The sequence below is a fragment of the Macaca mulatta genome, chromosome 4, assembly GCF_049350105.2.
Source record: "Macaca mulatta isolate MMU2019108-1 chromosome 4, T2T-MMU8v2.0, whole genome shotgun sequence".
Classification (NCBI taxonomy): domain Eukaryota; kingdom Metazoa; phylum Chordata; class Mammalia; order Primates; family Cercopithecidae; genus Macaca; species Macaca mulatta.
This window is the reverse complement of record NC_133409.1, coordinates 96,636,709-96,662,017: the sequence shown is the minus strand read 5'-3', so window position 1 is coordinate 96,662,017 and position 25,309 is coordinate 96,636,709. Positions and strand designations below refer to the sequence as shown.

The following is a 25,309-nucleotide window of genomic DNA, read 5'->3' as shown; positions in this document are numbered from 1 at the left end:
CTGCGACCTTTGGCAATGTGCATGTCCTTGGGTACTTGAGATTAAGAGAATGGTGATGACTATTAACCAGCAAGCTGCCTTCAGGCACTTGTTTAACAAAGCACACCCTGCACAGCCCAAAATCCTTTAAACCTTGAGTCACCACAGCACATGTCTCTTGCAAGGACAAGGTTGGGGGTAGGGTCACAGATTAACAGCATCTCAAATACAGAACAAAATGGAGTCTCTTATGTCTACTTCTTTCCATATAGACACAGTAACAGTCTGATCCTTTCTTTCTTTTCCCCACAATGCTTTTCAGTATTTTGGCCTAGGTTTTTGTTCGAATGAGTCCAAATGCGTGAGGTTTACTTGTTTTCTGATTCTGATCTATAAAAATGGGTGGTCTCAAGAGACCAAAAAGTTTATTCATAGCCAAAAATGACAAAAGGAGTTCTTATTCTCCTGAAATAGGAAATTTTGTATTCCCATAGTCAAAACAGTAAACAATTTTTGAAATTAAAGTTGAGAACCTTGAAATTCATTTATTTCAGTAGAATAAAACAATAAGCAGCATGAAAACATAAAGTGCTACATAAAAGTCCCATATTACATAAATTTTGAAAAGTTCATTGGCTTAAACAGTTACAGGTGAAACAGATTACGTATTTTTTTCAAGCATGCTAGTTTAATTACCTTGATATCTCATCATGTGCTATGTTGGTCAAAGAAAATGTCATGAGTTGTCTAGATCTGAGGATTAAAGTAAGGAGGAGTCCTCAGCCTTTACTTACCAGAATATCCATCCAGTTTTAGCTGTATGCTGGAATTAAGGAGTTAAAGTAGGACTTTAAAGATAATAGTTTTATGAAGAGGCCTTTCAGTGGGGCTTGGACAAAAAGGGCCCCAAAGACCAATTTTGCTCATTAACCTCACGCTGGGGGTCAGATTGACAACTTAAGAGTTTTTAGGTAGCATATGTGAGGTAAAAGGGAAGAAGAAAATGGTGCCCCTTTCAGATGGTGCTTCAGGTGCTAAAAAATATCCCAACACAAACAAGCAGGTGGCTAGCTGACAGGTGAGGGAAGAGATGCAAGTCAGATAGCAAAGGATCTGCATGATGCAAAATCTTCTTGGCTTTTTATTTAACTTAGCAGTGAATGCAGCAGGATTGGCTTAAAGTATAGGTACACCCCATGGAAATGTGCAACAAGATCACATCGATCCAGAGGCTGGCTCAAGTTTGAGGGGAAATGGAGGGAAGACTGTTCCTAGCACACAATCTCAGCAGGGGTTGAGGTCGTGGGGATTTCTTTCTTCTCCTATGAAGCTACCTGGTTTTCCCAGCTGGGTCGGTGACTTCTTGCTAGGAGACCACTGAGCACTGAACCAAGGTTTCTAATATGTTTCAAATCAAGACTTTTAGAATGTATTTTCTTACGGCAATAAAGTTATAAAATGGTAACCTATGATTTTCCTCATATAATGAGATCTTCATAAAGTCCTTGAGCTTTTTAGACTTTAACAAATTCAGCTACAGATATAAAAAATAATATGTAAACACTTTTAAAACGAAAATTTATTAAAGTTTAAGACAATTCTGTATTATATAATAGTGTACAATATGTTCTTAGTTTAAATGTAGAAATAAAGGAAAGTTGTCTCTCAGATGAAAACAGAAATTATGTCTGACAGTTAATAGAACGAAAGTTCCATAAACAGGAGTAAAAATTAAATTTGCCTTTAAAATGATTTTTTAAATTATTTCTCTTGTCCATAATTTCACTTAGTTAAAACCACATAAGGACTTTATGAATACCCTCCCCTATACTATTCAAGATATACATATGGGCTAACTTTCGTGGGCTGATCTAGAACCTAAATACCATTTCCAATATTGTCTGACTTGTAAAAAACTTAACTTACAAATAACACTTTTGGAGCATAACCTATTTGAAAGCTTGGAACTACCTGTATTTAAAAATTAAGTCTTCATTAACAACACCCTCAAGAGTGCCCTCAGTGCTGCGAACTGAACATGCTGAAGGCAACGTTTTTCTGTGATTATATGGTCTCACCAGCCATTGTGATGATAATATTATCTACTTGTGGAGCTAGCTAGAACTAAGTTATATATTGATTTTTCCACTGAAAATTCCTTCCTGGGCTCTGACTAGGTGGACAATTCTAAGTAAAGGTTTTTCTAACTTCTATCAGTTACTTGGGCCCTGAGGTTTTCTATTAAAATAGTACACGAAATATTTCAATATTATGCATATTCCTGGAATAATTAAAATTTATACTGATTATAAAGCTAGGCATATAATACATCCCCAAAGACATACATTTCAAAGCAGAGCAAACATTCAAATCTTAAGAACCCCCCATTTAACTTCTGGAAGAAAATCAAGCATCTCCTGGCTTGGGCCCTTTCTTCCTTAAAACAAAAATCTATGGAAGACTGTTTTATTTCTTTTTAAACTTGTGGATATGGCAGCAGGGGGCAGGGAGCGGTGATGATAACAGCATATCAAAGTGGTTACAAAGTACTCCCTCTTCAAGTAGCATCCAGTGACAAAGATGTGATCTCATTTCCTCATAAATGTTTGACTGAAATAAAATTATTTTCACTGAAGAATGTTTAGGACACAAATAAAGTCACAGAATGAGCAATCCCTATAAACATCTCCTATAAATGACATTTTAAGGAAGCTACTTGAGGAGTTTTGCTTTCCCTTTTTAACTCTTCTATCCCTATACATTCTACATACGTAGAAACAGTGTACTCAATAAGTGGTATTGAGTAACTAGTAATACTCACTGGAACTTAAAACATCATCTTTTATCCAAAAATTTCAAAGAGCTATATAGGAAAGTATTACAAATTTACATAAAAAGAAGGTGAAGCATGAGAAAAAACAAGTTATTTCCCTGCAAAGCAGATCAAATAGTGAGACAAGGAACTTTGACTTCCGGTCCCTTTAAGCAGGACATAACTGCTAGACATAGTATGAATGTCTAGATATATTTATACTAAACTTATAAGGATCAAAAAAGGAATGAAGGGTAAATACAAAATAACTTTTTTGTAAACAATTCTTAGATTATACCCAATGCAGAATGTTTAATGAAGCAGTTGAGTCACAGCTCTTAAGTCACAAAACAATATTATAACTCAAAGTCAAATATGTATTCATTGGCCAGATATATTCGTCGGAATATAAGAGCTGCCAATGCCAAAGTCAGGATGACAATCAGTACAGCTGATCCGCCATGATCAGTGTGGGTGTCTCTTGGCTGGCGGCCCTGGATTCCATCTGGTGAAGTAGAAGACCTTCTCTGACTCTGCTGCTGGGCCCGGCGCTGTCGAGGGCTCATGGAGGTATTCTTAGCTACAGGTTGGGTAGGTTGATGAAAGGATGCTGCCGAGGAATTCTGGACTCCATACTAGGAAATTTTAAGAAACTTTGTTTGAAACTGGCAAATAAGTTTGTAAATATACTTGTTATCTATCCAAGAATACACAGAATCTCAGAGGACAACATATGACTAAAGGCAACACTACCAAGAATGATTGTTACTAATAATATATCCCTTGGGGGGCATCTACATTTAGGTTCAAAAAAAAGTCATAACTTAGGACAGCTTTTTGACCTTTTAATAGTTTTATTAATATATTTAGAAAAACAATCTCTTAAAACATTGACTGTAGATGATATTTTAACACATACACTTAATGAAAATATTTATATACATATAATGTTTTAATTTAATTAAAAATGTCAGATGCCTTTTGTCTCTATTTTTTTTAATCTTTTTTTTTTCTTTAAGAGATGGGATCTTGTTACATTGCCCAGGCTGGTCTTGAACTCCTGGGATCAAGCGATCCTCCTGCCTTGGCCTCCCAAAGTGCTGGGATTATAGGCGTGAACCAATGTGCCCAGCCTCAGATGCCTTTTGGATGGTATATCACTGACTAAAAATCAAGTGCCTTGATATTATAAAATTCTAAATTGTTTCCTATTTAAAACAATCATACAGCACTTTGGGAAGTTTAGGCAGGAGCCCAGGCATTTGAGACTAGTCTGGCCAACATAGTGAGACACTATCTCTACAGAAAAATTTTAAAACTTAGCCAGATGTGGTCATGCCCACCTGTGGTCCTAGTTACTTGGGAGGCTGAGGGAAGAGGATCACTTGAGCTCAGGAGGTTGAGGCTTCAGTGAGGTATGATCACACGCCTGCACTCCAGCCTGAGCAACAGAGCGAGACTCTCTCTTAAAAAAAAAAAATCACATTCTTAGTTGTCCCTAGTGATACATATATATTTATATATATAAATGTTTCTATAATAACCTAGAATAACCAGCATGTGTGAGGGAGTTTTGCTTTTTAATAGAAAAAGAAATGGCTTATTCAGAACCTTGATTCCTGCCCTGGGAAAAGGAAAAAACCTGACAGACTGCAAAAACAAAACTGCCATCAATGTTTTTCCCATTTCTACATTTCCCATTGCTTTTTGATGCTAAAATATCTGCATCAAAAAGCAACAGATGGCCTGATATTATCTGCTGCATTTAAAGTTTTGGCAATCTCTTGCCTCTCAAGGCTAACAAAAAAAAAAAAAAAAAATCATAGCTTATCTGGGATTTGATGTATAACATCTCAATTAATTTATATTACACTTAATGTAAAATAACCACCCTTAGCCAAACCAGGTTTCAGTTACTTTCATAGTGATCAAATTATATAATCATACTCTGAGAGAGTTTATATGTATATAAAGTTTTAAATAATTAAAAACTTAACTTGCAATTGTAGACAATTTATTGCTTGTTGGTATTTTAACCAAAAATGGTCTCAATTAATGACCTATGTCTATGAACAAGAATTCTAAGTTTTATGTATTAAATCAAAATGAGAAATACTACTATAATAACATCGTTATTTGTACACTCTAATTTACTTAAACTTCTTGATTTACTTAATTGTATTCCTAGCATTTTTTAAAAGTACCAATCCTAAGATTCATTCATTCAGTCAACAAATAAACACTGACAATCTACTATATAGAAGGCACTAAGCCAGGCACTAGGGATACAGTGGAGAAGTTGAAAGAGACCCCTGATCTTCACAGAACTTACATTCTGCATGTAGCTGTTGGCTACTGTGTTGGACAGAGCAAGTCTAAAGCAAATTTTTGGCTCTAGGACTTTATTAAGTCAGTATCTTAATGCAGCTGAACAATCCTGCCAAAAATAGTGTCTATTCAGAAAGTGGCTAACATATGGATATTTTGTTTTATTCAGAGTCTAACACTATATTAAAATTAACTTTTCAGACAATCATAGAATTCTGGAGGGATAAGACAAAAATTATTTAATCCAGCCCCATTTAACAAAAAAAGAAAACTGAGGCCAGAAAGCATGAACAACTTGCTCAACATAATATAATTCATTAGAGGGACTGATGAGTTAGAATCCAGTTGTTAAGAGAACCAAATTTTTCAGATATTTGATCTAGTATCTTCTCCTCCTATTGCAAACAATGATAATGATAGAGACATACATATATATTGAAAGATAAGAGCCATACCGATGTACTGGCCGTAGCACCCTGGAATGTTGTAGGTATATCATCTTGTAAATCAGTTAGTGAAAAAGAGTGGTTTAAGTCTGACTCAGAAATAGTCTTTCCAGATGAATTGACTTCTGCCTATAAACAAGATAGGCCCAAGAGCAATGTTACAACAGGAAACATACACAATCTACAACCTGCTAAATCCCTTCTGTTGGATTTAATTGCTAGTTTAACATCTATTATCAGGCAGTTAAGCACTGAGCACTCTTGTGTCCAACACTGTACTAGGTATCATAGGAAGAAGCATGAACAACACCTGTTCTCAAGACGCCGTTACTTGATAAGGGACAAAACTAACACCCATGGTTCACAGTCCACAATGCTAAAAAGCTCTCAAAACTCAAGGTTTTCTTGGTAATTTTTAGGCAAAGCCTGATATGAGCTGATGTAAAGCTATGAATAGTCTTTATCCCACATTAGTGTAAACATTAATCCCACATTAATGTAATATTCTCAGATTTGCTGAGGAAATCCTAATGGATTTGATTATGAGGTGCTGCCCCAGATCGCATGGCAGGTTAGTTAATATATGGTATAGTAAGATCTTTTCTTAAGTCTGAAAAATTCTCATGTACAAAACACATTTGGTCCTGAGATTTTTCAGAAGCAATTTTAAGTGTAATAGGAATCCTCAAAAGGAAGAAAGTAAACATGTTCTGAGCTCCTCCTCCTCCAGGCACTACAATAGAAGAGAAGGGAACTGGTCCTGGAAAGACAGACAGTCCATAGAGAAGTGGACAGGGAGGAGGAGAGAGCATGCTGCTTAATGCAGGTTGACATTTCTGTCTGTGAAGCTAATTAAATTCCAGGAGGATTAAATACTTAATACTTTATATATGTATGTATTTATTTATATTTTTTTGAGACAGAGTCTCGCTCTGTCACCAGGTGGGAGTGCAGTGGCACCATCTTGGCTCACTGCAACCTCTGCCTCCTGGGTTCAAGTGATTCTCCTGCCTTAGCCTCCCAAGTAGCTGGGATTACCGTCATGCACCACCACACCCAGCTAATTTTTTGTATTTTTAGTAGAGACGGGGTTTCACTGTGTTAGCCTGGATGGTCTCAATCTCCTGACCCTGTGATCTGCCTGCCTCGGCCTCCCAAAGTGCTGGGATTACAGGCGTGAGCCACCGCACCCAGCCAATATTTTCAATAATTAAATATTTAATACTCAAAGTATTAAAATACTATATAATCCTATGGTTGGGTAAAACATATACAGAAAAAAGGGATATATGGGAGGGATGCCAAATTAACAGTAGCTGTTTCTTGAGGGTGGGATTATGAATGTCATTTTCTTTTTCTTTCTTTTTCTTTTTTTGTTTTTTTGAGATGGAGTTTCACCCTTGTTGCCCAGGCTGGAGTGCAATGGCGTGATCTCGGCTCACTGCAACCTCTGCCTCCCAAGTTGAAGCAATTCTCCTGCCTCAGCCTCCCAAGTAGCTGGGATTACAGGCATGCACCATGACGTCCAGCTAATTTTGTATTTTTAGTAGAGATGGGGTTTCTCCATGTTGAAGCTGGTCTCGAACTCCTGTCCTCAGGTGATCCGCCCACCTCGGCCTCCCAAAGTGCTGGGATTACAGGGGTTAGCCACCATGCCCAGCCATCATTTTCTTCTTCTTATCTATATTTTCTGTAATAATAGCTAGAATTTATTAAGCACCAGGGACAGTTCTGAATGCAACCCATGTATTACATATATTAATTCAATCCTCACAATAATCCTATGATATAGGTACCATTATTATTTATAGATAAGAAAAAGGCACAAAGTGAGTGGTTAATTAATACGTCTGACATCATACTACTACTAAGCAACAGAGCTGGGATTTGAACCCCGGCATTGTATACCAGAGTTCAAGTTTTACTCACTCACTATGCTATAAAGCTTTCATGAATGTAGTTAGGAATTCTGTAATAAGAAAAAACTTCCATGCCAGTATTAAAACATTTCATGTACCCTATACATATATACACCTACTATGTAACCACACAAATTAAAAATAAAAAAATATGAAAAAAGAAAAACATTTGCAAATGTTATATTGTAATAGAACTGCATTGCTTTCCTTTCTATGCAGAATACAGCAGTAAACAAAAGGGCTACAAGATTAGAATTTATTTAAGAATTTATAGTACCTTAAAACTGATTTGCCTAGCCAGTTCTTTGGCTTCTTGGTCAGCTTGGCTCAAATCGCTTCCAGATTTTAAAGGCAACAGGACATCCTTCATGGCAGAGCCACATCCTTCACAACAGAAATCTTGTGATCTGGTAGAAAACAATTTTTTAAATGAAAATAAATCAAATAGTTAAATGTTTAATTTCCTCTTACTGAGACACTCAAATGCTGAATCATTAAACTTAAAAGAAAGGAACACTGGAAAATTCCATATCACATTTATCCACATGCTATGAATTAGACAATTAATGTAATAATTATAGTCCTGAGACAAGTAAATCTTAGGCTGGCTTTAAAAAAATCCAGGGCTCAGATCCTATTTTTTCCAATAACTATCTAAAGAAAAATAAGTTTTACATCTATACAATGAGAAAATTGTCTATTATACAGTCCTTGAGATCACATATAACAAAACTATTTTAAGGCTGTGAAAAAAAGTCCTTTAACAAGATCAAATTATGTTAGCAGAAATACATATAAAGCAGTAAAGAAACTAATTAAACATAGAATTTACAGATATTTCTAGAAAAAAAAAAACCCTCACAAATAGAGTATAACTTGAAAGACTTGGGAGAACTTGCAGAAATTCCAAAGACTTAATTTATTACTGATTATATATTAAGTAGAGACTCAGGATATGTCTGTTAACTAGACTATTTTCTAAAATATATTTCTCTTTCCATTTTTCCCTTTGTATTCCAGATATAGTCAAAACTTCCTTGACGTTTACAAGAGTCATATGAGGATATGAATTACTGAAAGTAAACATGCATCATATATAAAAATATATAGTTACATTGTTGAACTTCTTTTTAAAAAATTGTTTTTCATAGTACTTCTAGTTCTATTAATTAAAAAACCTTAGGTCTTAAAGAACATACTATTTAAAATTATGAAATATCATATAAACAAAATATATGTAAAAGTAGCAATAATTTAGTTTTTCTGTTTGTTTGTTTGAGACAGGGTCTCCTTGTTCTATCACCCAGGCTGGAGTGCAGTGGTGCAATCATGGCTTGCTGCAGCCTCAACCTCCCAGACTCCAATAATCCTCCCATCTCAGCCTCTTCAGCCTCCCAAATAGCTAGGAACACAGGTGTGTGCCACCACGCCCAACTAATTTTTTTTTTTTTGTAGAGACAGTGTCTCCCTATGTTGTACAGACTGGTCTGGAACTCCTAGGCTCAAGTGATCCTCCTGCCTCGGCTTCCCAAAGTGCTGGGATTACAAACATGAGCCACTGTGCCCAGCCTAATTTAGTATTTATTGATGAGTATTTCTTGTTTTTCCAGAAGTGGCACTGTTGTCCACACGCCTTTGAGAATTGGTTATATGCAAATTATTTGCTTCAAAATGTATTCACGTTTAACTGAGTCAGATGAAACTTAAGGAGAGTGTTTATTTTGAATTTATTAGTTTATCTACAGTGGTAGCACACTACCTTGGTTGAATAAAAAATCTCTTTGTTTTTTTTGAGACAAGGTCTCAACTCTGTCCCCCAGGCTTGAGTGCAGTGGCACAATCATGGCTCACTGCAGTCTCAACCTCCCCAGGTCAAGCAATCCTTCCACCTCAGTCTTCCAAGTAGCTGAGACGCCCAGCTAATTTTTGTATTTTCTTGTAGAGATGGGGTTTCACCATGTTACCCAGGCTGGTCTCAAACTCCTGAACTCAAGCAATCCACCTGTCTTGGCCTCCCAAAGTGCTGGGATTACAAGTGTCAGCCACCATACCCAGCCCAAAACAATTTTTTAAAAGGTTTCTATTGTAGACTGAGAATCTAGAATATATAGTGAGAAGCCGAGAAGAACAAGAACTCCAGTTTTGTTTTGTTTTTTTAATCTTGCACATGAAATCAAATGGATAAAATCATCTAAATTGAATGAAAACAAATACTATGTATTCAAAGTACATAGTGTAATCTATCAAGAGTTGTACAAATAAAGTACATCCCCAGAGTTTGGAAATAAGATTTAAAAAGAAAAGTTGCTTATAAGACCAAGAAGTCTACCAAATCTTCCAGATGCTAAAATCTAACTATTTGATTTAGCAAATATCTGCGGAGGGCCTACTCTGGGGTGTGCTAGGGTAAAATATGCCATAATTTAATTAGCATAATATGTCTGAAGGGTGGTAGGCAGCAGACTCCAGAGCAGAAAAATTATCAACATCAAAAATTAGGTATCAGCGCTACTCAAAGAGGGGCTACTCTGAACGGAAGGACCGATCTTGGTTATATAGACAAAAATACACCTGCACCTGAAAAAAACAGAGAAGGCAGCACTTCTCTGTTTGTGATTGCCCCTGGGCAATCACAACTTGATAGAGAAAATCTCTTTTGCTTTATTCCAGATCACTTATTAAGCACTTGCTATGAGCTAGATGCAAAGATGGATAAAGTGGATTCTCTCCCGGCCCTCAAGGGGTTTGTAATCTTGTGGAAAGCTACAAATAATTGCTCTGGTTCTTTTCCATCTGTAATTCCATATAAGTGGAAACAAATGACTGGTATTGTTTTCCAGGAGAATATATCTCCCACTGTATTAAAAAAAAAATAGTGAAATAGTATCAACGACTTTTTAAGACTAGATAGCATTAAATAAATTACTTAGATTCTGGTCACTCCAAGGAAATTATTACAACTGAATTTCTAAAAGAGCAAAACTGAGATAAGATCCTGTAGCTACAGTCGCTCAGAAAGTAAGTCACATAGTAAGAGGCAGGCCCTACCTCCTAATAGCCATTACCCTGAATACCATTCAGACCTCAACAAGAATGAAACGCAAAACTTACTTTTTGGCAAGTGCTCTTCTTTCCTCAGGAGTGTAATCTAGAGAACCTATGGCTCCCTCTCCTTTTGTTGGCATAAACCCAATGATGGCTAATAATGCTGTCCTTACTGAAATAAAAAAGTAAATATCAATCTAAATTGCTTTGTAAAAGCAACTGGGTTTATTCTGGAAAAAGAAAAAAAAGAGAGTATTATACTTCATAACTATGAATTGACTGAAGTTATAAGAGATTTATATTCACTATAAATTAACACTTACTACTCCACGAAGGCTGCCAAGTTTCAGGATGATGTCCTGAGATGCTCAAACAGATTTTCTTGCCCACTTCAAATCGTCCATTAGCCTGAGGAATAAACAATACATCTAGAAAATTAAATACATGTGTTTAATGTTTATACTTTCTAAGTAAAAATATACTATTTATATATAATAATTTTAGAAATTATCTTAAAAAGATTTTTTAAAAAAATGTAACCTCTAATGGGGCACAGATTTTTTTGTCCTTATAGACTCCAAAAATACTTGTTGGATGCTGAATAATAAAAGCTGTTGTTAGAAGGTGTTTTACAGCACCTTTTGAAACTGAGTTGCACAACTGAAATCTAAATAATTAACACATAAAGTTTTACTGGCCAGCGAAGTGGCTCACGCTTGTAATCTCAGCACTCTGGGAGGCTGAGGCGAGAGGATCACTTCAGGCCAGGAGTTCAAGACCAGTTTGAGCCACCTAGTGAGACACTGTCTACAGAAAAAGAAAAAAAAAAAAGAAAGAAAATTAGCCAGGAGTGGTGGCGTGTGCCTCTAGTCCTACCTACTTGGGAGGCTAAGACAGGAAGACTCCTTGAGCCCAGGAGTTCAAGGCCACAGTGAACCATGACTGCATTGCTGCATGCCAGCCTAGGTGACAGTGTGAGACCCTGTCCCCAAGAAAAGAAAAGAAAAAAAAAAAAAAAAAGAAGAAGAGAGGAGTATCAGCTAATACTTGTTAAGCAGCTTCTATATGTCAGGTACTTTATGGTGTGATTACAATTACCAAACACAAAATTCCTTTTGACTGATGAGAAAACTGAATTTTAAAGACATTATGTAACCCACCCATAGTGTAATGGAAAGAGCACCAGTCAGAATCTAGGCCTACTGGCTCTTAAACAAATGCTCTCTCTGTTATACAAAATAGAGGTAAAAGTAGCATTAATTTGGTATTTATTGACGAATACCTGTTGTTTCACCATTTGCTACTCCATGTGGGTCAGATGTTTAACTTAGATAGAACAGGATGAAGACTGAGAAGAAGCAGTGAGATTTCTCAAACTAATCTCTGAGACTGGTGTAGTTTCATGTTTCAACAGGGCACTATGTGTGGAAGGTGGACTGCAGCAGGCTACACTAGAGAAAGGATGCCTTGGAGGTTACCAAAGAGAAAAATAGGCACAGCTTAAAGTGGTAACAGATACAGGGGAAGGTTTTTGTGTTTGTTTTTGCTTCTTTCAAGGTTAGGGGATAATTAAACATAGTTAAAATTAAAGGAAATGAGAGAAGAAAAGCGTAACAATTGAAGAGGAATTAGATCAATAGTTTTCCTTGGCCAGGTATGATGGTGACTAGCACTTTGGGAGGCTGAGACGGGAGGATTGCCTGAGGCCAGTAGTTCAAGACCAATGAGACCATGTCTCTACCAAAAAGCTTTTTAATTAGCTGGGCACAGTGGCATGTGCCTATAGTCCCAGCTACTCAGGAGGCTGAGGTGGGAGGATTGCTTGAGCCCAGGAGTTTGAGGCTACAGTGAGCTATGTTGGGCCACTGCGCTCCAGCCTGGGCAACAGAGCAAGACCGTGTCTCTAAAAAAAAAAAATTTTTTCCTTCACATGAAGAAAAGACATGTAAAGTTGGAGAGAAAGAGAGAAATTCTGAGATATAAATAGTAATAATAATGCTAACACTTATTGAATACTCTGTGTCAGACTCTATTCTAAGAGCTATACAATAAGATATTGATACTTTTCATCCCACATAAACTCAGTGAGGTAGGTATCATTATTCTCTTTGTAAAGATGAGAAAACTGAGGAAGAGAGTGTAAGAAAGGTGGGAAGTTGAAAGAGACAATGTGATTACAAGGCACAATAACATTAGCTAACCTTTAGTGAGTACTTATGAAGTGCCAGATGTGTATGCCCAGCGCTTTTCATATATTAATTCATTGAATCCTAACAACCATGATGTGACATTTATGCATTCAGTTGTATCATTTTTACTTCTCGGATGCATCAGCTTCCTAGGAATTATTTTGGAGGAAAAAAATTGTAGTCCCAGGGCCTGGACCCCCAAAAGCAAAATTATACTGTTCTAATATTTCTTAATGAAAATGATTTGCTTACTATATTTTGCACCTACTAGGAAGAGTTAAGTCATGAGCATTCTAAAAATCCAAAATTCTTACCGTTAGGAGAATAATGCTTGGTGGTTTCATGGGATACTCTGGTGGCAGTACTATCCGCCCATGATAAACTCCTCCATCAAAATCGGAGTCTGGAGGCCCTCTAACCGTGAAGTGCCATTCAAAAAGGTTATCCTGAACAAAAACAATAATCCACAAGGAATTAATAATATTAAAAAGTTTGATCATTTTATCTCAATATCAGAAATATTACCAAGCAAGAAAAACTAAATGCTTTATATTATTGCTAGTATAGTTTCTAATGTATGAGATGTCTTGAGAATGTAAGTGATAAATTAAATTTATAAGTGAAAGCTACTTAATCTAGCTTTCATGTTCCATTGAGCTAAAATCTTTTATAATAAACACATTAAAAATTTCTGTTATATATTCATAACTTACAGGTTTAAATTAGAAATTAATCCTTAAAAGAATAGCAAATTATTATAATTATATAATCAAAAAATTACTATGTTTGGGTTATTTTAACAAATCTTTAAAAATTAATCCTTATAGATACCTAAGAGCTTATTTATAAAATGGTAATATTAATATATTTAATGTCATCTTACAGTTAATATGTACTTTTCAGTATACAAAATACTTGCACTGAAGTTATATTTTTATTCCCACTGTTACCATGAAAACCTGCCTGAGTATATTTAAATGCCCTCCTTTTACAATGAGAAGACTGAGAGAGGTAGAGATGCTTGTACAAAAAGCCTTGAGTAGCTACGGAGACCCATCAAGAGGCTTCCAAACTGTAAAGTATCTGGGGTTCTTTCCACCTTCCCTCCCTCAGACTCAAGATCTAACCTCGGCTGGGTGCAGTGGCTCACACCTGTAATCCCAGCACTCTGGGAAGCCAAGGTGGGCAGATCACGAGGTCAGGAGTTCCAGACCAGCCTGATCAACATGGTGAAACCCCGTCTCTACTAAAAACACAAAAATTCCCCGGGCGTGGTGGCATGCGCCTGTAATCCCAGCTACTCAGGAGGCTGAGGCAGGAGAATTGCTTGAACCCGGAAGGCGGAGGTTGCAGTGGACCGAAGTCATGTCACTGCACTCCAGTCTGGGCAACAGAGCGAGACTCCATATGCAAAAAAAAAAAAGATCTAACCTCAACTTAGCATCTGAGACCCATTTTATAAAGACCACAAAATCTGTTTCTTCTAAAGTGGCTAATGAAATATTCAGGAAATACGGTGAATAAAATGTCAAACTACATCACACACATCTGTAATGACTCAAAGCAATGAAAAGCAATTTTAAAGAATTTGTTTTAAATGTTAAAATCCATATGAAGAACATGGAGATAGAAACTAACCTCTAAAGGTTGCGCATGGTAATGATCTGTTGGATCTTTCAATTCTGCCGCTTCTTTCATTAAACGCTTAACAGCTAAAATAAAATTCATAAAATAGAGATATTTAAAATATACTTTTCTGAATGATTAACACAGACTTACAAGCCTAATGAAAAATGTGTAGAGAACTAGTGCAAATGAGCATATGGCAAAGGTTTAATTATAAGATGATGGGAATAAATAGAGGGGGAGAGGAAGGAAATAGTTGCTAGGCATTAACACTTTAAAGAGTTACATATTAAATATATAGTGAAGACACTATTTTTATTTAATAAGTACTTATACATACTTCCTATACGGTGGTATTTGTTGAAGTGCTTTTACAGACATTAATAACTCATTTAACCCTTAATACAACATTACTAGATAGGTATTATTTTTATCCCTATTTTCCAGATGAAGAAGCCGAGACACGGAGAGATTATATAACTTGTTCAAGGTCACACAGTAATGACAGAGATGGGATTCCAACACAGGCAGTTTGGCTCTACCCTGTTACAATATCTTTATTAACAAAAAATGTATCATCTGGATCTCACGCTCGGTGAACAGGAAACACCCCTATATCCTCCATCTCTTGGGACTTTCCATCCACTATCTTGCATTAAATTAATGGACTCTCCCCTGAATTCACTGACTCTCCATAGCCCTGATGAAATTCCTTCTTGAAATGATTCTTCAGCTTCACTAAAACCTCCAGTCCACTGACCCCACAACTTTCTTCACCCCTCCTATACTTATATTTATTTTCCTCTTTATTCACACCCTTGGCTCTTAGGAGTCCCTCTTTCATGCTCCCTTAATAAAATCCAACCGTGCCTGACCCAACCCAACCATCTTATTTGGTGTCTACACCCAAACAGCTGAGCATTACTGAAAGGAGGAAAAAAAGTCAGAGAGGCTGGTGCAGTAATGCCATTACGAGTCATTACCAACAACCTCTACTAGGATACAATGCCACCTACTGTCCCCACATTTCTCTAGTAAGCCTTCAGCCTACTCTTTCCACCTAGCACTCCAAGATTATTTTCCTCTGTTTCAGTTAATGGCAGCCAGCTTTTTATCTCCCGGATGAATGACTGCTAGCAGGAGCTGCTCAGATGCCTATCACAATCTACAATCCTATCTGTATCTGCACCCTTTGTCCTCTATTGGCTCTCAAAATTCAATCCTTTGATATGCGCTCTGGATCCTAACCCCTCTCATCTCAAGCTTCTGGTGCTAAAACATGTCAGGATACTTCAGTAGGATGGCTGAGCCAGGGAAAAGGCTTCTCAAAACTGTGTCTGCAACCACTGTTACAGTTCAAAAGAGAGGTGTGCACCAGATGCTGGGAGGACAGGCTGGGCATCTAACTTTAGAGCAGATGGAAAAGAAAAGGAGTCAGGTACTGACATGTGGGGAAAAAAAAAAAAAAAACAGTAGAAACTACCCAGGTAGATACGAATAGGAAGAGGTAATAATAAAAGTAAAATGTGTAGAGGCACAGGTTGGAATGGTATGGGGAGAGAGATTAACTGAGAAGCAACCCCTACACGTATACAACCACAACGGTTTGGTATGTATCAGGACTTTTGCATAAAATTTCATTTGAGGCCAGGCGCAGTGGCTCACACCTGTAATCCTAGCACTTTGGGAGGCCGAGGCGAGTGGATCACCTCAGGTCAAGAGTTCGAGATCAGCCTGGCCAACATGGTGAAACCCTGTCTACACTAAAAATACAAAAATTAGCCAGGCATGGTGGCAGGCGCCTGTAATCCCAGCTACTCGGGAGGCTGAGGCAGGAGAATCGTTTGAACCCAGGAGGCGGAGGTTGCAGTGAGCCGAGATCGTGCCATTGCACTCCAGCCTGGGCTTCAGAGACAGACTCTATCTAAAAAATAAATAAATAAATAAATAAATAAATAAATAAATAAGGCTGGGCGCAGTGGCTCACGCCTGTAATCCCAGCACTTTGGGAGGCCGAGGCAGGTGGATCACCTGAGGTCAGGAGTTTGAAACCAGCCTGACCAACGTGGTGAAACCCCATCTCTACTAAAAATACAAAATTAGCCGGGCGTGATGGCGCATGCCTGTAATCCCAGCCACTAGGGAGGCTGAGGCAGGAGAATCGCTTGAACCAGGGAGGTGGAGGTTGCAGTGAGCCGAGACTGTGCCACTAGATTCCAGCCTGAGCAACAAAAGAGCAAAACTCTGTCTCAAAAACAAAACAAAACAAAACCCTCCAGGCTGGAGGGCAGTGGTATGAACACGGCTCACTCACTGAAGCCTCAACCTCCCAAGCTCATGCGGTCCTCCCACCTTGCTCTCCCCAGTAGCTGAGGCCACAGGCATGCACCACCATGCCTGGCTAGAGCGGGGATCCCACTATCTTGCCCAGGCTGGTCTCAAGCAATCCTCCTACCTCAGCCTTCCAAAGTGCTGAGATTACAGGCGTGAATCACCATGCCTGGCCAAAAAAAAGTTAAGTTACTATCCTACTTCATAATTATTAATATTCTTTTCCATTTCTTACTCTGAACTAAGCCCCTATATGCAGAGACTTTGTTCACTGGAACATCAACTATTTATTGAGTTCCTACTAGGTACTAGATGCTACAGCTTCATGCATCAAGAAAATATGGCTTTGGTCACTACAGACTTACGGCTGGGAGGTGCAGTCAAAACAAAACAGCATGATAAATGCTATATTTGAAACATGTACATACTGAGACACCCTCTCCCTCCAAGTCTAGAGACTGGGCTTTGGTCAATTCCTTGAACACACTTTACCTCCCCCCCACTCTTGGCCTTTCTATACAGCTTTCCTCAGGGCCCAGGCTGCTCCGGCCCCATCCTCCACCTCACCATCTAGTCTGGCTACCCTAGACCTTTAAGTAACTTATCAGGAACGTCTCTATGACACCTTCCCTTGTCGCCACCACCCCCACCCCACCAACAGTGCTTGGAGATTCCAATTTGGGCAGATCAAAATCCCTGAGGCGTCCTAGGGAGGGGTGGAGACTAGGAATGCTCTCTGAATTAGTCTGATTAGATTTAGAAACCACTGCCCTAGAGACCAGGTTGAGTCTCCTTGCTCTATGCCATCATAACACTGTATTTTTCCTCTTATGAAGTTCGTCTCACTTGTAATTACTTTTTTAATATCCGTTTTTCCTGCTAAGCAATAGTAATGACAGTGTAGCAGTACAGTCTCCTCAGGGCTTAGCACATGGTAAGCACTCAAATGTTAGTTGAATTATATTTTACTATCTTCTCTCAACATAGCTCTAAGAATCCAAGTAAAGGCAATGATTTTTCAACTTAATAAAACAAAATCCTTCATTCAAAGAAAGCTTAATGAGAACCCCACAGGTGAAACAAAAACCCCAGGGCCGCTTTGGTTGCAGAGGCCAGTGGAAGGACCTGCAGGCTATCTACTCCCCATCCTTCCATTTCACTCCTGAAGGGATCCATGGAACAAGGATGGAAAACCCTGCTTTCAAGCCACATAAACCTATCATTCCTTTAAGTTAATATTATTAGATAGAAATACAATTATGGAAGCTGTTATGAAGTTAATTAGTTTGGAGATGCCAAAAAGATTGTTTTTCCTTCATTCCTCATCAACTGGCTGAACTCAATAATGATTAAGCTGAAGTCAGATTTTATGTCATTCTATACCCTTATCACATTTTCTCTGCCTCTCCCCTACTCAGTTCACCTAAACAGGAAAGAAGAAGATAAACACTCAAAACTTGTACCTGGATATTATGAGAGATGTATAAAGGGTCAGAATTGTTATAAGAATGTATCTGTACCAATCCTGTAAAGGAACAATCATTAACGATCATTGGTTCAACAACTAAACAGCTGATTTTATTAGTTCCTAAGTCACTCAAGCACATATCATGTAAGAGCTAAGGGCATGTAGCCAAGAGGTGAGATTAGTCTCTTGTTTCCATAATCTATTTTTTCCAAAAATAACATATATTATGAATGCTTTAGTGAAAAGAAACAGGGACTCGATTTAGAGCTGCATTAAAATTCTGACTCTGACATTTTGTAGCTCTAAGTCCTTGAACAAGTCACTTGATCTGATTGTGGCTCGATGTTTAATCTGTCAATTAAGAGTCAATAATTTCTCCACAAAATTCTCCTTTCCTTTTCAGCCCTCTTTCTTGCCCAGGCCCTGACTCATTAAGGTTGAAAATGGACTGGCATATAAGGCCTTCTCAATGATTCTTCCTAACTCAAAACCATGCCTCAGCAGATGTCGCTGGCCTTATGGTATGGCTCCCTGGCTCCTGAGGAGAAATACCAGTGTTAGGAAACAGTCGCGGTTCAGAATGCTGCCTGGCAACCGGGCTACAGCATAGTCTGCCCCTCCTGATACTTCATCTCTCGCTTCTACACGGCTAGAGAGGAAACTTTTTTATTCCAGCTCCTCCGCTACCTCTTGGAAAGGTTGTTCCATGGAATCCTTTCTCTGTGGTGAGATAAGATGTGCCAGGAAATGAGGGGGTGGCCCCTGGATGCCTGCTCTTGTTCTTCCTTCTTATAGAGGCCACATGGGCACTCTGGAGCTATGCTCTAGGTGCTGTGGGCCTAGGCATTAGCATTCTTCACACACCGGGGCTAGCTCACTAGGCTCACATTGGGGTTTGTATCCCGCTAACAATAAAGGGATCTTCTACAGGCCACTGCGTCCCATATATGGATTTCTCTTGAAAAGCAATTGATATTATCAATTCCCAAAGCATGAATGAAATTCAGGAGACACGTATATTAAGGAAGGCATGCTCCCTAACTGCCTCTTCCTGCTCCCATAATGAACGTACTTAAGTAAATGCCTACAGAGTGATGTTTCTGCCCAGGAGGACCCTGCAAAGGTATCAGTTCAACAAACATTTAAAGAATGTCCGAGTGTTGGAGATAAAAGAATGACCAAGACCTGCTTCTTGTCTTCCATAACACTGAGTAGAGAAAGACATGAAGATAATTACAACACAAGTGGTAATATTGACCAAGTATTTATGTACAAGTATATGTAGGAACTACTTTAGTCTGCCTAGGGGAGCTAGACAAGGCTGAACCTTAAAGCTTGAAGAACTATAGGAATTTCAGATGGATTTAAAGGAAGGCATTCTAAGCAGAGGTTCCAATGGGAACCAAAGCATGTAAGTGAGAAAAGCTACTCCAGCTGGAGAGTCATTCAGGCAAAATGGATAGGTAAAAATGCAGGCCTGGTGCAGTGGCTCTCACCTGTAATCTCACCAATTTGGGGAGCCAAGGTAGAGGGAACACTTGAGCTCAGGCGTTTGAGACCAGCCTGGGCAACATGGTGAAACCCTCCTCTCTACAAAAAATATAAAAATTAGCTGGGCGTGGTGGCACACACCTGTGGTCCCCATTACTCGGGAGGCAGAGGTGGGAGAATCGCTTGAGCCCAGGAGGTTGAGGCTGTAGTGAGCTGTGATGGCACCACTGCACTCCAGGCTGGGAGACCCTGTCTCCAAAAAAAAAAAAAGAAAATGCAAAAGAGCATAAGAATGTGGACAATGAGGCTGGTGAGGAAGGCCAGGGTCAATCATTAGGCCAAGCTAAGCAGTTTACTTTGAACTTTATCGACAGCTATCAGAAAGCTACTGAAAATTTTTCAATTTGAGGGGTAATCATTTTTTGTTTTAATTGATCTGGTGACAACAGTGACTGATTAGACATATGTGTTTGTGTGTGTGTGTTGAGTTGTGTGTTTCAGGGCAGGGATGGAGCAAGGAAGCCGACCAAGAAATAAAAAATGACTCCCATAGGTGCCTGAGTGCTGTCTATCCATGGGATATGAAATATTAGGGTAAACTGCAAGTTTAGGGGAGGAGAGGAAAACTATGAGTTTCGTCTTTATACTTGTAAAGATTTTTTTTGCTTTATGGGAAATAAAGATGAAGACGTTGAGTCACCATAAGTTCTGTGTATCTATAGCTTAGGAAAAGGGTCTGAGTTGGACATGAAACCTTGAGTGGATTAGTGTGAAGGTGCAGTTGACACCAATGGCATGCACAGGTTACTCTTAGACTTCTGGTGGAGGCAGTGGGTACTTTTGCACCAGTCTCTTATACTCCCATCACCTGCTGCACATGTCAATGGCCCCCGATGAAGAAGCTGCCAAAAGAGGTGCTATATACACATCTACTCACTTTGTACTATAGGACTCTACTTCCTTGGCCAGAGCGGACCCAAACATGGGTCAAGTAAATTGATCCATAGACAACTACTGACAGGTTAGTCAGAGGCTTTGAGGTGATCCTACACAACAGCTCTACCCACAATCACAAGTCCATTCCAAAAAACACCATAAAGGAAAAAGTTTCCCCACCTATGAAATGAACAAATTTACTATATCCACATGCTACTACACTGGCCCTTAACCAACTATCTGTATTGTCTTCACTTCATCTTTCCACTCATACATCAAAGACAATCCCACATCAGATAAAGAGTAAAAGATTATGTCTCTCCCGTTGTGTGGTTGTTTTTTGTTTGTCTGGTTGGTTGGTGTTTTACGTGTGTGTGCACCCTGCCGTACGCAGGAAACTGGAGTTTTCAGTTGCTCCCCTTCACACAGGCATTACTCTAAAAATAACACAGGACTGAGAATAAAGCAAAGGAAGGAAGTATTTTCACGATGCCTCCCAGCATTTTCAGTAAGTCCCATATCTCACCTAATTCAACTTCTCCATGAACTCCAAATAATTCACACATTAACAAAAATAGATTTTTAAGAAGCACTGTTTTTTTTTTTAGAACCGCAACACTATCTTTGAGGAAATGAAACCAAAAAAAGGAAGCAATTTATGACACAGTTAGAAGCATGTCAACCAAAGCTCAACCAGCTGACAATAGTTGACATACTTTGGAAATGTACAAAATTCTGAAGAATTTTAAAAACATCATCATAGTATTACGTCTAACCTATCAAAATTGAGCGATGTTTTCTGACAACAATCTCTTGGGTTCCACCAGTTCTCCATTCCAAACTGCACTACTACTCACATGTGCATTATTCTCTGGACCTTTCACTGAGCACCTCTGCTGTCCTAAGGAACCATGTGACCAGGAAGCCATCATACATTTTTACCCAAACAGTTCTAGTTAAATCTACCACAATGTAAAGAATTCAATCATTTTACCATCTACCTTAAAAATTAAGCTTTTCTTTCCCTCTTTCTCTTTGGTCTTTTCTTCCTCCCTCCCCACCCCGGGGTTCTTTTTGTTTTTTGTTTTTGTTTTTGTTTTTTTAGATGGAGTCTCGCTCTGTTGCCCACACTGGAGTGCAGTGGCGCGATATTGGCTCACTGCAACCTCAGCCTCCACGGGTCAAGCCATCCTCCTGCCTCAGCCTCCCGAGTGGCTGGAACTACAGAAGTGCGCCAACACCATGCCCGGCTAATTTTTGTGTTTTTAGTAGAGACGGGCTTTCGCCATGTTGGCCAGGCTGCTCTCCACCTCCTGGGCTCAGGCCTCCCAAAGTGCTGGGATTACAGGCATGTGCCACCGTGCCAGGTCTTCATCAGATTTTTTTGAGGAGTCAGTGGCCCCTAAAATATTATGACCAATTCTACACACTTGGTCACCTAAGGACATTTCTGAGCTTGACAGCACTCAGGTTAACAAAGCTCCCTCCAATCAATATCCTCAGGCTTTTCTGGGGTTTTTGCATATTCTGAAACCATACAAAAAACCCAAAGATTCACAATGTCAACTCTTTCCATAAGGATGCTAGTCTTGCTAATTCCTACTGAGAAACAGCTTTTTTTGGAAGGAAATGTTAAGCAACGCAAAAGTTAGTGAAATCACTAATACCCTAGAGTTTATCATGCAGAGTTAACTGTAGAGTTTCTTCCCCCTGACAAAATGTATCAAGGTACAGATAGAAAAAATACCATTTAGAGGATCCAATGATTTATTTCAAGCCTGTTTCATTAAGCTGAGAAAGCTAGTTGCTTATCTTTATAATGCACCAGAAAGTAAAGGTTAGTATTGCTGGGACTGCTTGTGTAAATAAAGCAGGATCATTAAATGCAGGAAAGGAATCCTACGACTGAAGACAGATATGTTTCATATTAGCCAGTCTGGCAAAAATCAAGGTTAGCTCTCAAGAACAGGGCTCAACTAGGTGTTTTTTGTTGTTGTTGTTTTGTTTTTGTTTTGTTTTGCTTTAGCTCTACAGTTAACTGGTTTAGTTACAGAACACTTCCTTTATGTCTGTAATTGCATTCGCCCAAGTGCTGCAAATAGGATGTTTAAACGACTAACTCCTCAAATGTGAGTAAATCAGCAGGCTAATAGTCCACTGACAGCGACGGGGAGGGAATTAACGACGGTGTTCAGGATGCAGGTACAGCGAGGGGGTTGCTGACTATCGCCCACCCACATCACCTTTACACCTGTTCTCAGGGATGAGTTTCTGACCCAGCTCTACGGGACCGGGCGAAGACGAGAAAAGGGGGAGGCTGGGTGCTGCGGGCGCTGGCCGGCCGGGGGATTGGCAGCGGGCGTCCACCCGGCCACCCCGCCCTGCGGCCTGCACTTCCCGGGCAGGCGGCGGTCTCGCGTAGAGCGCGAAACCAGGAGCTGAGCCGCGAGTGGCGCCAGACGTGAGGGGACCGCGGCGACCGCCCCGGGGTCCAGGGTCACTCCGCACTCCTAGCCCAGGGGCCCCAGCCCTGCTCACCCGGACTCTTCAGGTTGTAGCGGGTCTCCATGGCGGGTCGCTGGCCTGGCTCCGGCCTCCCGGGCAGCTGCCACCTCCTCTCCACGCGGCCGCTGCCCAGGTCTCAGCGCGGCTCGGGCGGACGGGGCCTGGCCGAGGAGCCTTGGCAAATGCCGCCCAGTCCAGCCCGGACTGCGGGCGGGTGGCAAGGCTGAGTGCTGGCGAGGCGCTGGCTTCGCGATGGCGCCGCCTCCTCCGCTGCGCCCCCGCCTCCCTGAGTGCCTGGCAGGCACCGGCGCCGGCCGGGGCGTCGCTGAACCCGGCGCCCGGGCTGGAGGTCAGCCTCCTCCGGTAGCCGCAGGCCCAGCCCCGTCGCGGCCGCCCGGCTTGCGTCACCCGCCCTCGTCCGGGATTTGTGAAGTTGCCCTGACGTGGCAGTAGCTTCGTGGCGGTCGGTCCCTACCCAGCCGCCGCCGGCCCCGCGAAGCCGGCTTGGGGAGCTGCAGGAGCGAGCGGCGTCCTAGTCCTCTCGTTCCGGCCCCCGGAAACCGGCCTTCCGCCGGACCCTCTGGGGTCCGTCCCCAGGCGCTGGCGGGTTTCACCGAGGAACCGCGCGGCGCGAAGCGGCTCCGGCCCTACCCGCTGTAGGCGAAGTCTGGGATCCCCGGGCCCTGGAGAGCTCAGAGAGGGCGCCGGGCTCCGGCTGCAAAGCTGTCCGCATCCGGCTGCCCGCGCGCGGTCCCGCGGGGTCTGGGAAGGGCTTTGTTTTTAGATCCAGTCCCTGTTGCGGGGGGCGGGAGTTAAGTGAGGAGGGGGAAAGCCAGTGATAAGGGAATGGAATAGGAATTTTTTTTTTTTTTTTTGAGACGGTGTCACCGCTCTGTCGCCCAGGCTGGGGTGCAGTGGCGCGATCTTGGCTCACTGCAGCCTCTACCTCCTGGGCCCAGGCGATCCTCCCACCTCAGCCTCCAGCGTGGCTGGGACCGCAGGTGTGTGCCATCACGCCCGGTTAATTTTTTGTATTTTTGATAGAGACAGGGTTTCGTCGTGTTGGCCCGGCTGGTCTCGAACTCCTGGACTCAAGTGATCCGCCCGCCTCGGCCTCCCAAAGTGCTGGGATTACAGGCGTGAGTCACGGCTCTGGCTGGAGTTGGATATTCATAATAGTTTTTTTTCTTGGGTAGTGTGTTAGGTGCAAGACGCTGTTTTAGGCATTGCAGGAGTTTTGGGTTTTTTGGTTTGTTTAGATGTAAAAGCTGTCAAAAAAAAAAAAAAGGAATTACATTGAATTTGAGGGAAAGCATACAAATATGAAAGGTTAAACTTCAAAGGACACACTTCCTGCTTCATTGTCCAATGTGTGGGATCGAGAGAGAGGACTGAGTTCAAAAGTCTCAAGGAGTAGGAACCTACCTTAGGAAAGGAAAGGAGGGAGGGATTGGGAAGGTGGGCCGGATAGAAAGGGTTAATCAGGTTGGGCAAGTTTTATTCTGTTATATAAAGATATAAAACTCTTAAATTTGATTTGTTTTCTATTGTTAATATAAATCTGAATTTCTTGGTGAAATTGGGAGGAAAAAAGTGAAGGGTATCTAAAATTAGATGGTATCTTTTAAACCATTCCCTGAGGTTGTTTTCTGTATAGTAAACTGATAATCTGATTGGCTGAGACATGCAAACAAAACCAAACTCCAATGCTGTTTCATTCATTCATTGTGTTGAATCTTCAGATATATCTAACACTTGACACCCTCTCCTGCCACAGCTCTACAAAAACCCCTAATTTGTGCAATAGGCCCTACCACAGCAAGGCCTGCAAAGCAGGTGCTGTATATAATGCGCTCCTATTTGATAGCTGAGTACTAGAAGCCTTTTGCTATTCAGCCTCCAGGTCCATCAATCTCTGGGTGCAGTTGTCTTCTGGGGCTCTTCTTTAGCCACCACCACCTCCTCTGCTCCCTGGGGCTCTTCTCCCACTGGACTGGTTCAGTAGAAATAATCTCTCCTTCCTTGGTTAACAACAATAACAATTTATTGTGGACATGTGCCCATAACAATTTAATTATGGGCATATATCAAAGCTTAATTACAATCATGCTCCAAGATCAAAGCCAATTCCAAAATTTCTCTCAGTAGAGACATTTACAGAGAAAAGATAAGTGGCCGGCCAGGTGCAGTGGCTCGTGCGTGTAATCCCAGCACTTTGGGAGGCCGAGGCAGGC

At 40.5% G+C, this 25,309-nt stretch overlaps 1 protein-coding gene across 2 annotated transcripts; it reads right to left on the bottom strand.

The window, feature by feature from the left end:
- Window positions 1-489: 489 nt before the first annotated feature.
- On the bottom strand, window positions 490-23,456 carry UBE2J1 (ubiquitin conjugating enzyme E2 J1). Of its 2 annotated transcripts, XM_015136920.3 has the most exons (8): window positions 23,109-23,456; window positions 14,357-14,430; window positions 13,033-13,164; window positions 10,853-10,937; window positions 10,596-10,701; window positions 7,762-7,891; window positions 5,575-5,694; window positions 490-3,426 (listed from the first exon to the last, which is right to left on the bottom strand). In XM_015136920.3, exons 1-8 carry the CDS (start codon window positions 23,137-23,139, stop codon window positions 3,148-3,150), a joined length of 957 nt encoding a protein of 318 aa, XP_014992406.2. In that variant the 5' UTR covers window positions 23,140-23,456; the 3' UTR covers window positions 490-3,147. The 2 variants fall into 2 exon arrangements, with proteins under 2 accessions (XP_014992406.2, XP_028703194.2); XM_028847361.2 differs by lacking the exon at window positions 5,575-5,694.
- Window positions 23,457-25,309: the final 1,853 nt, after the last annotated feature.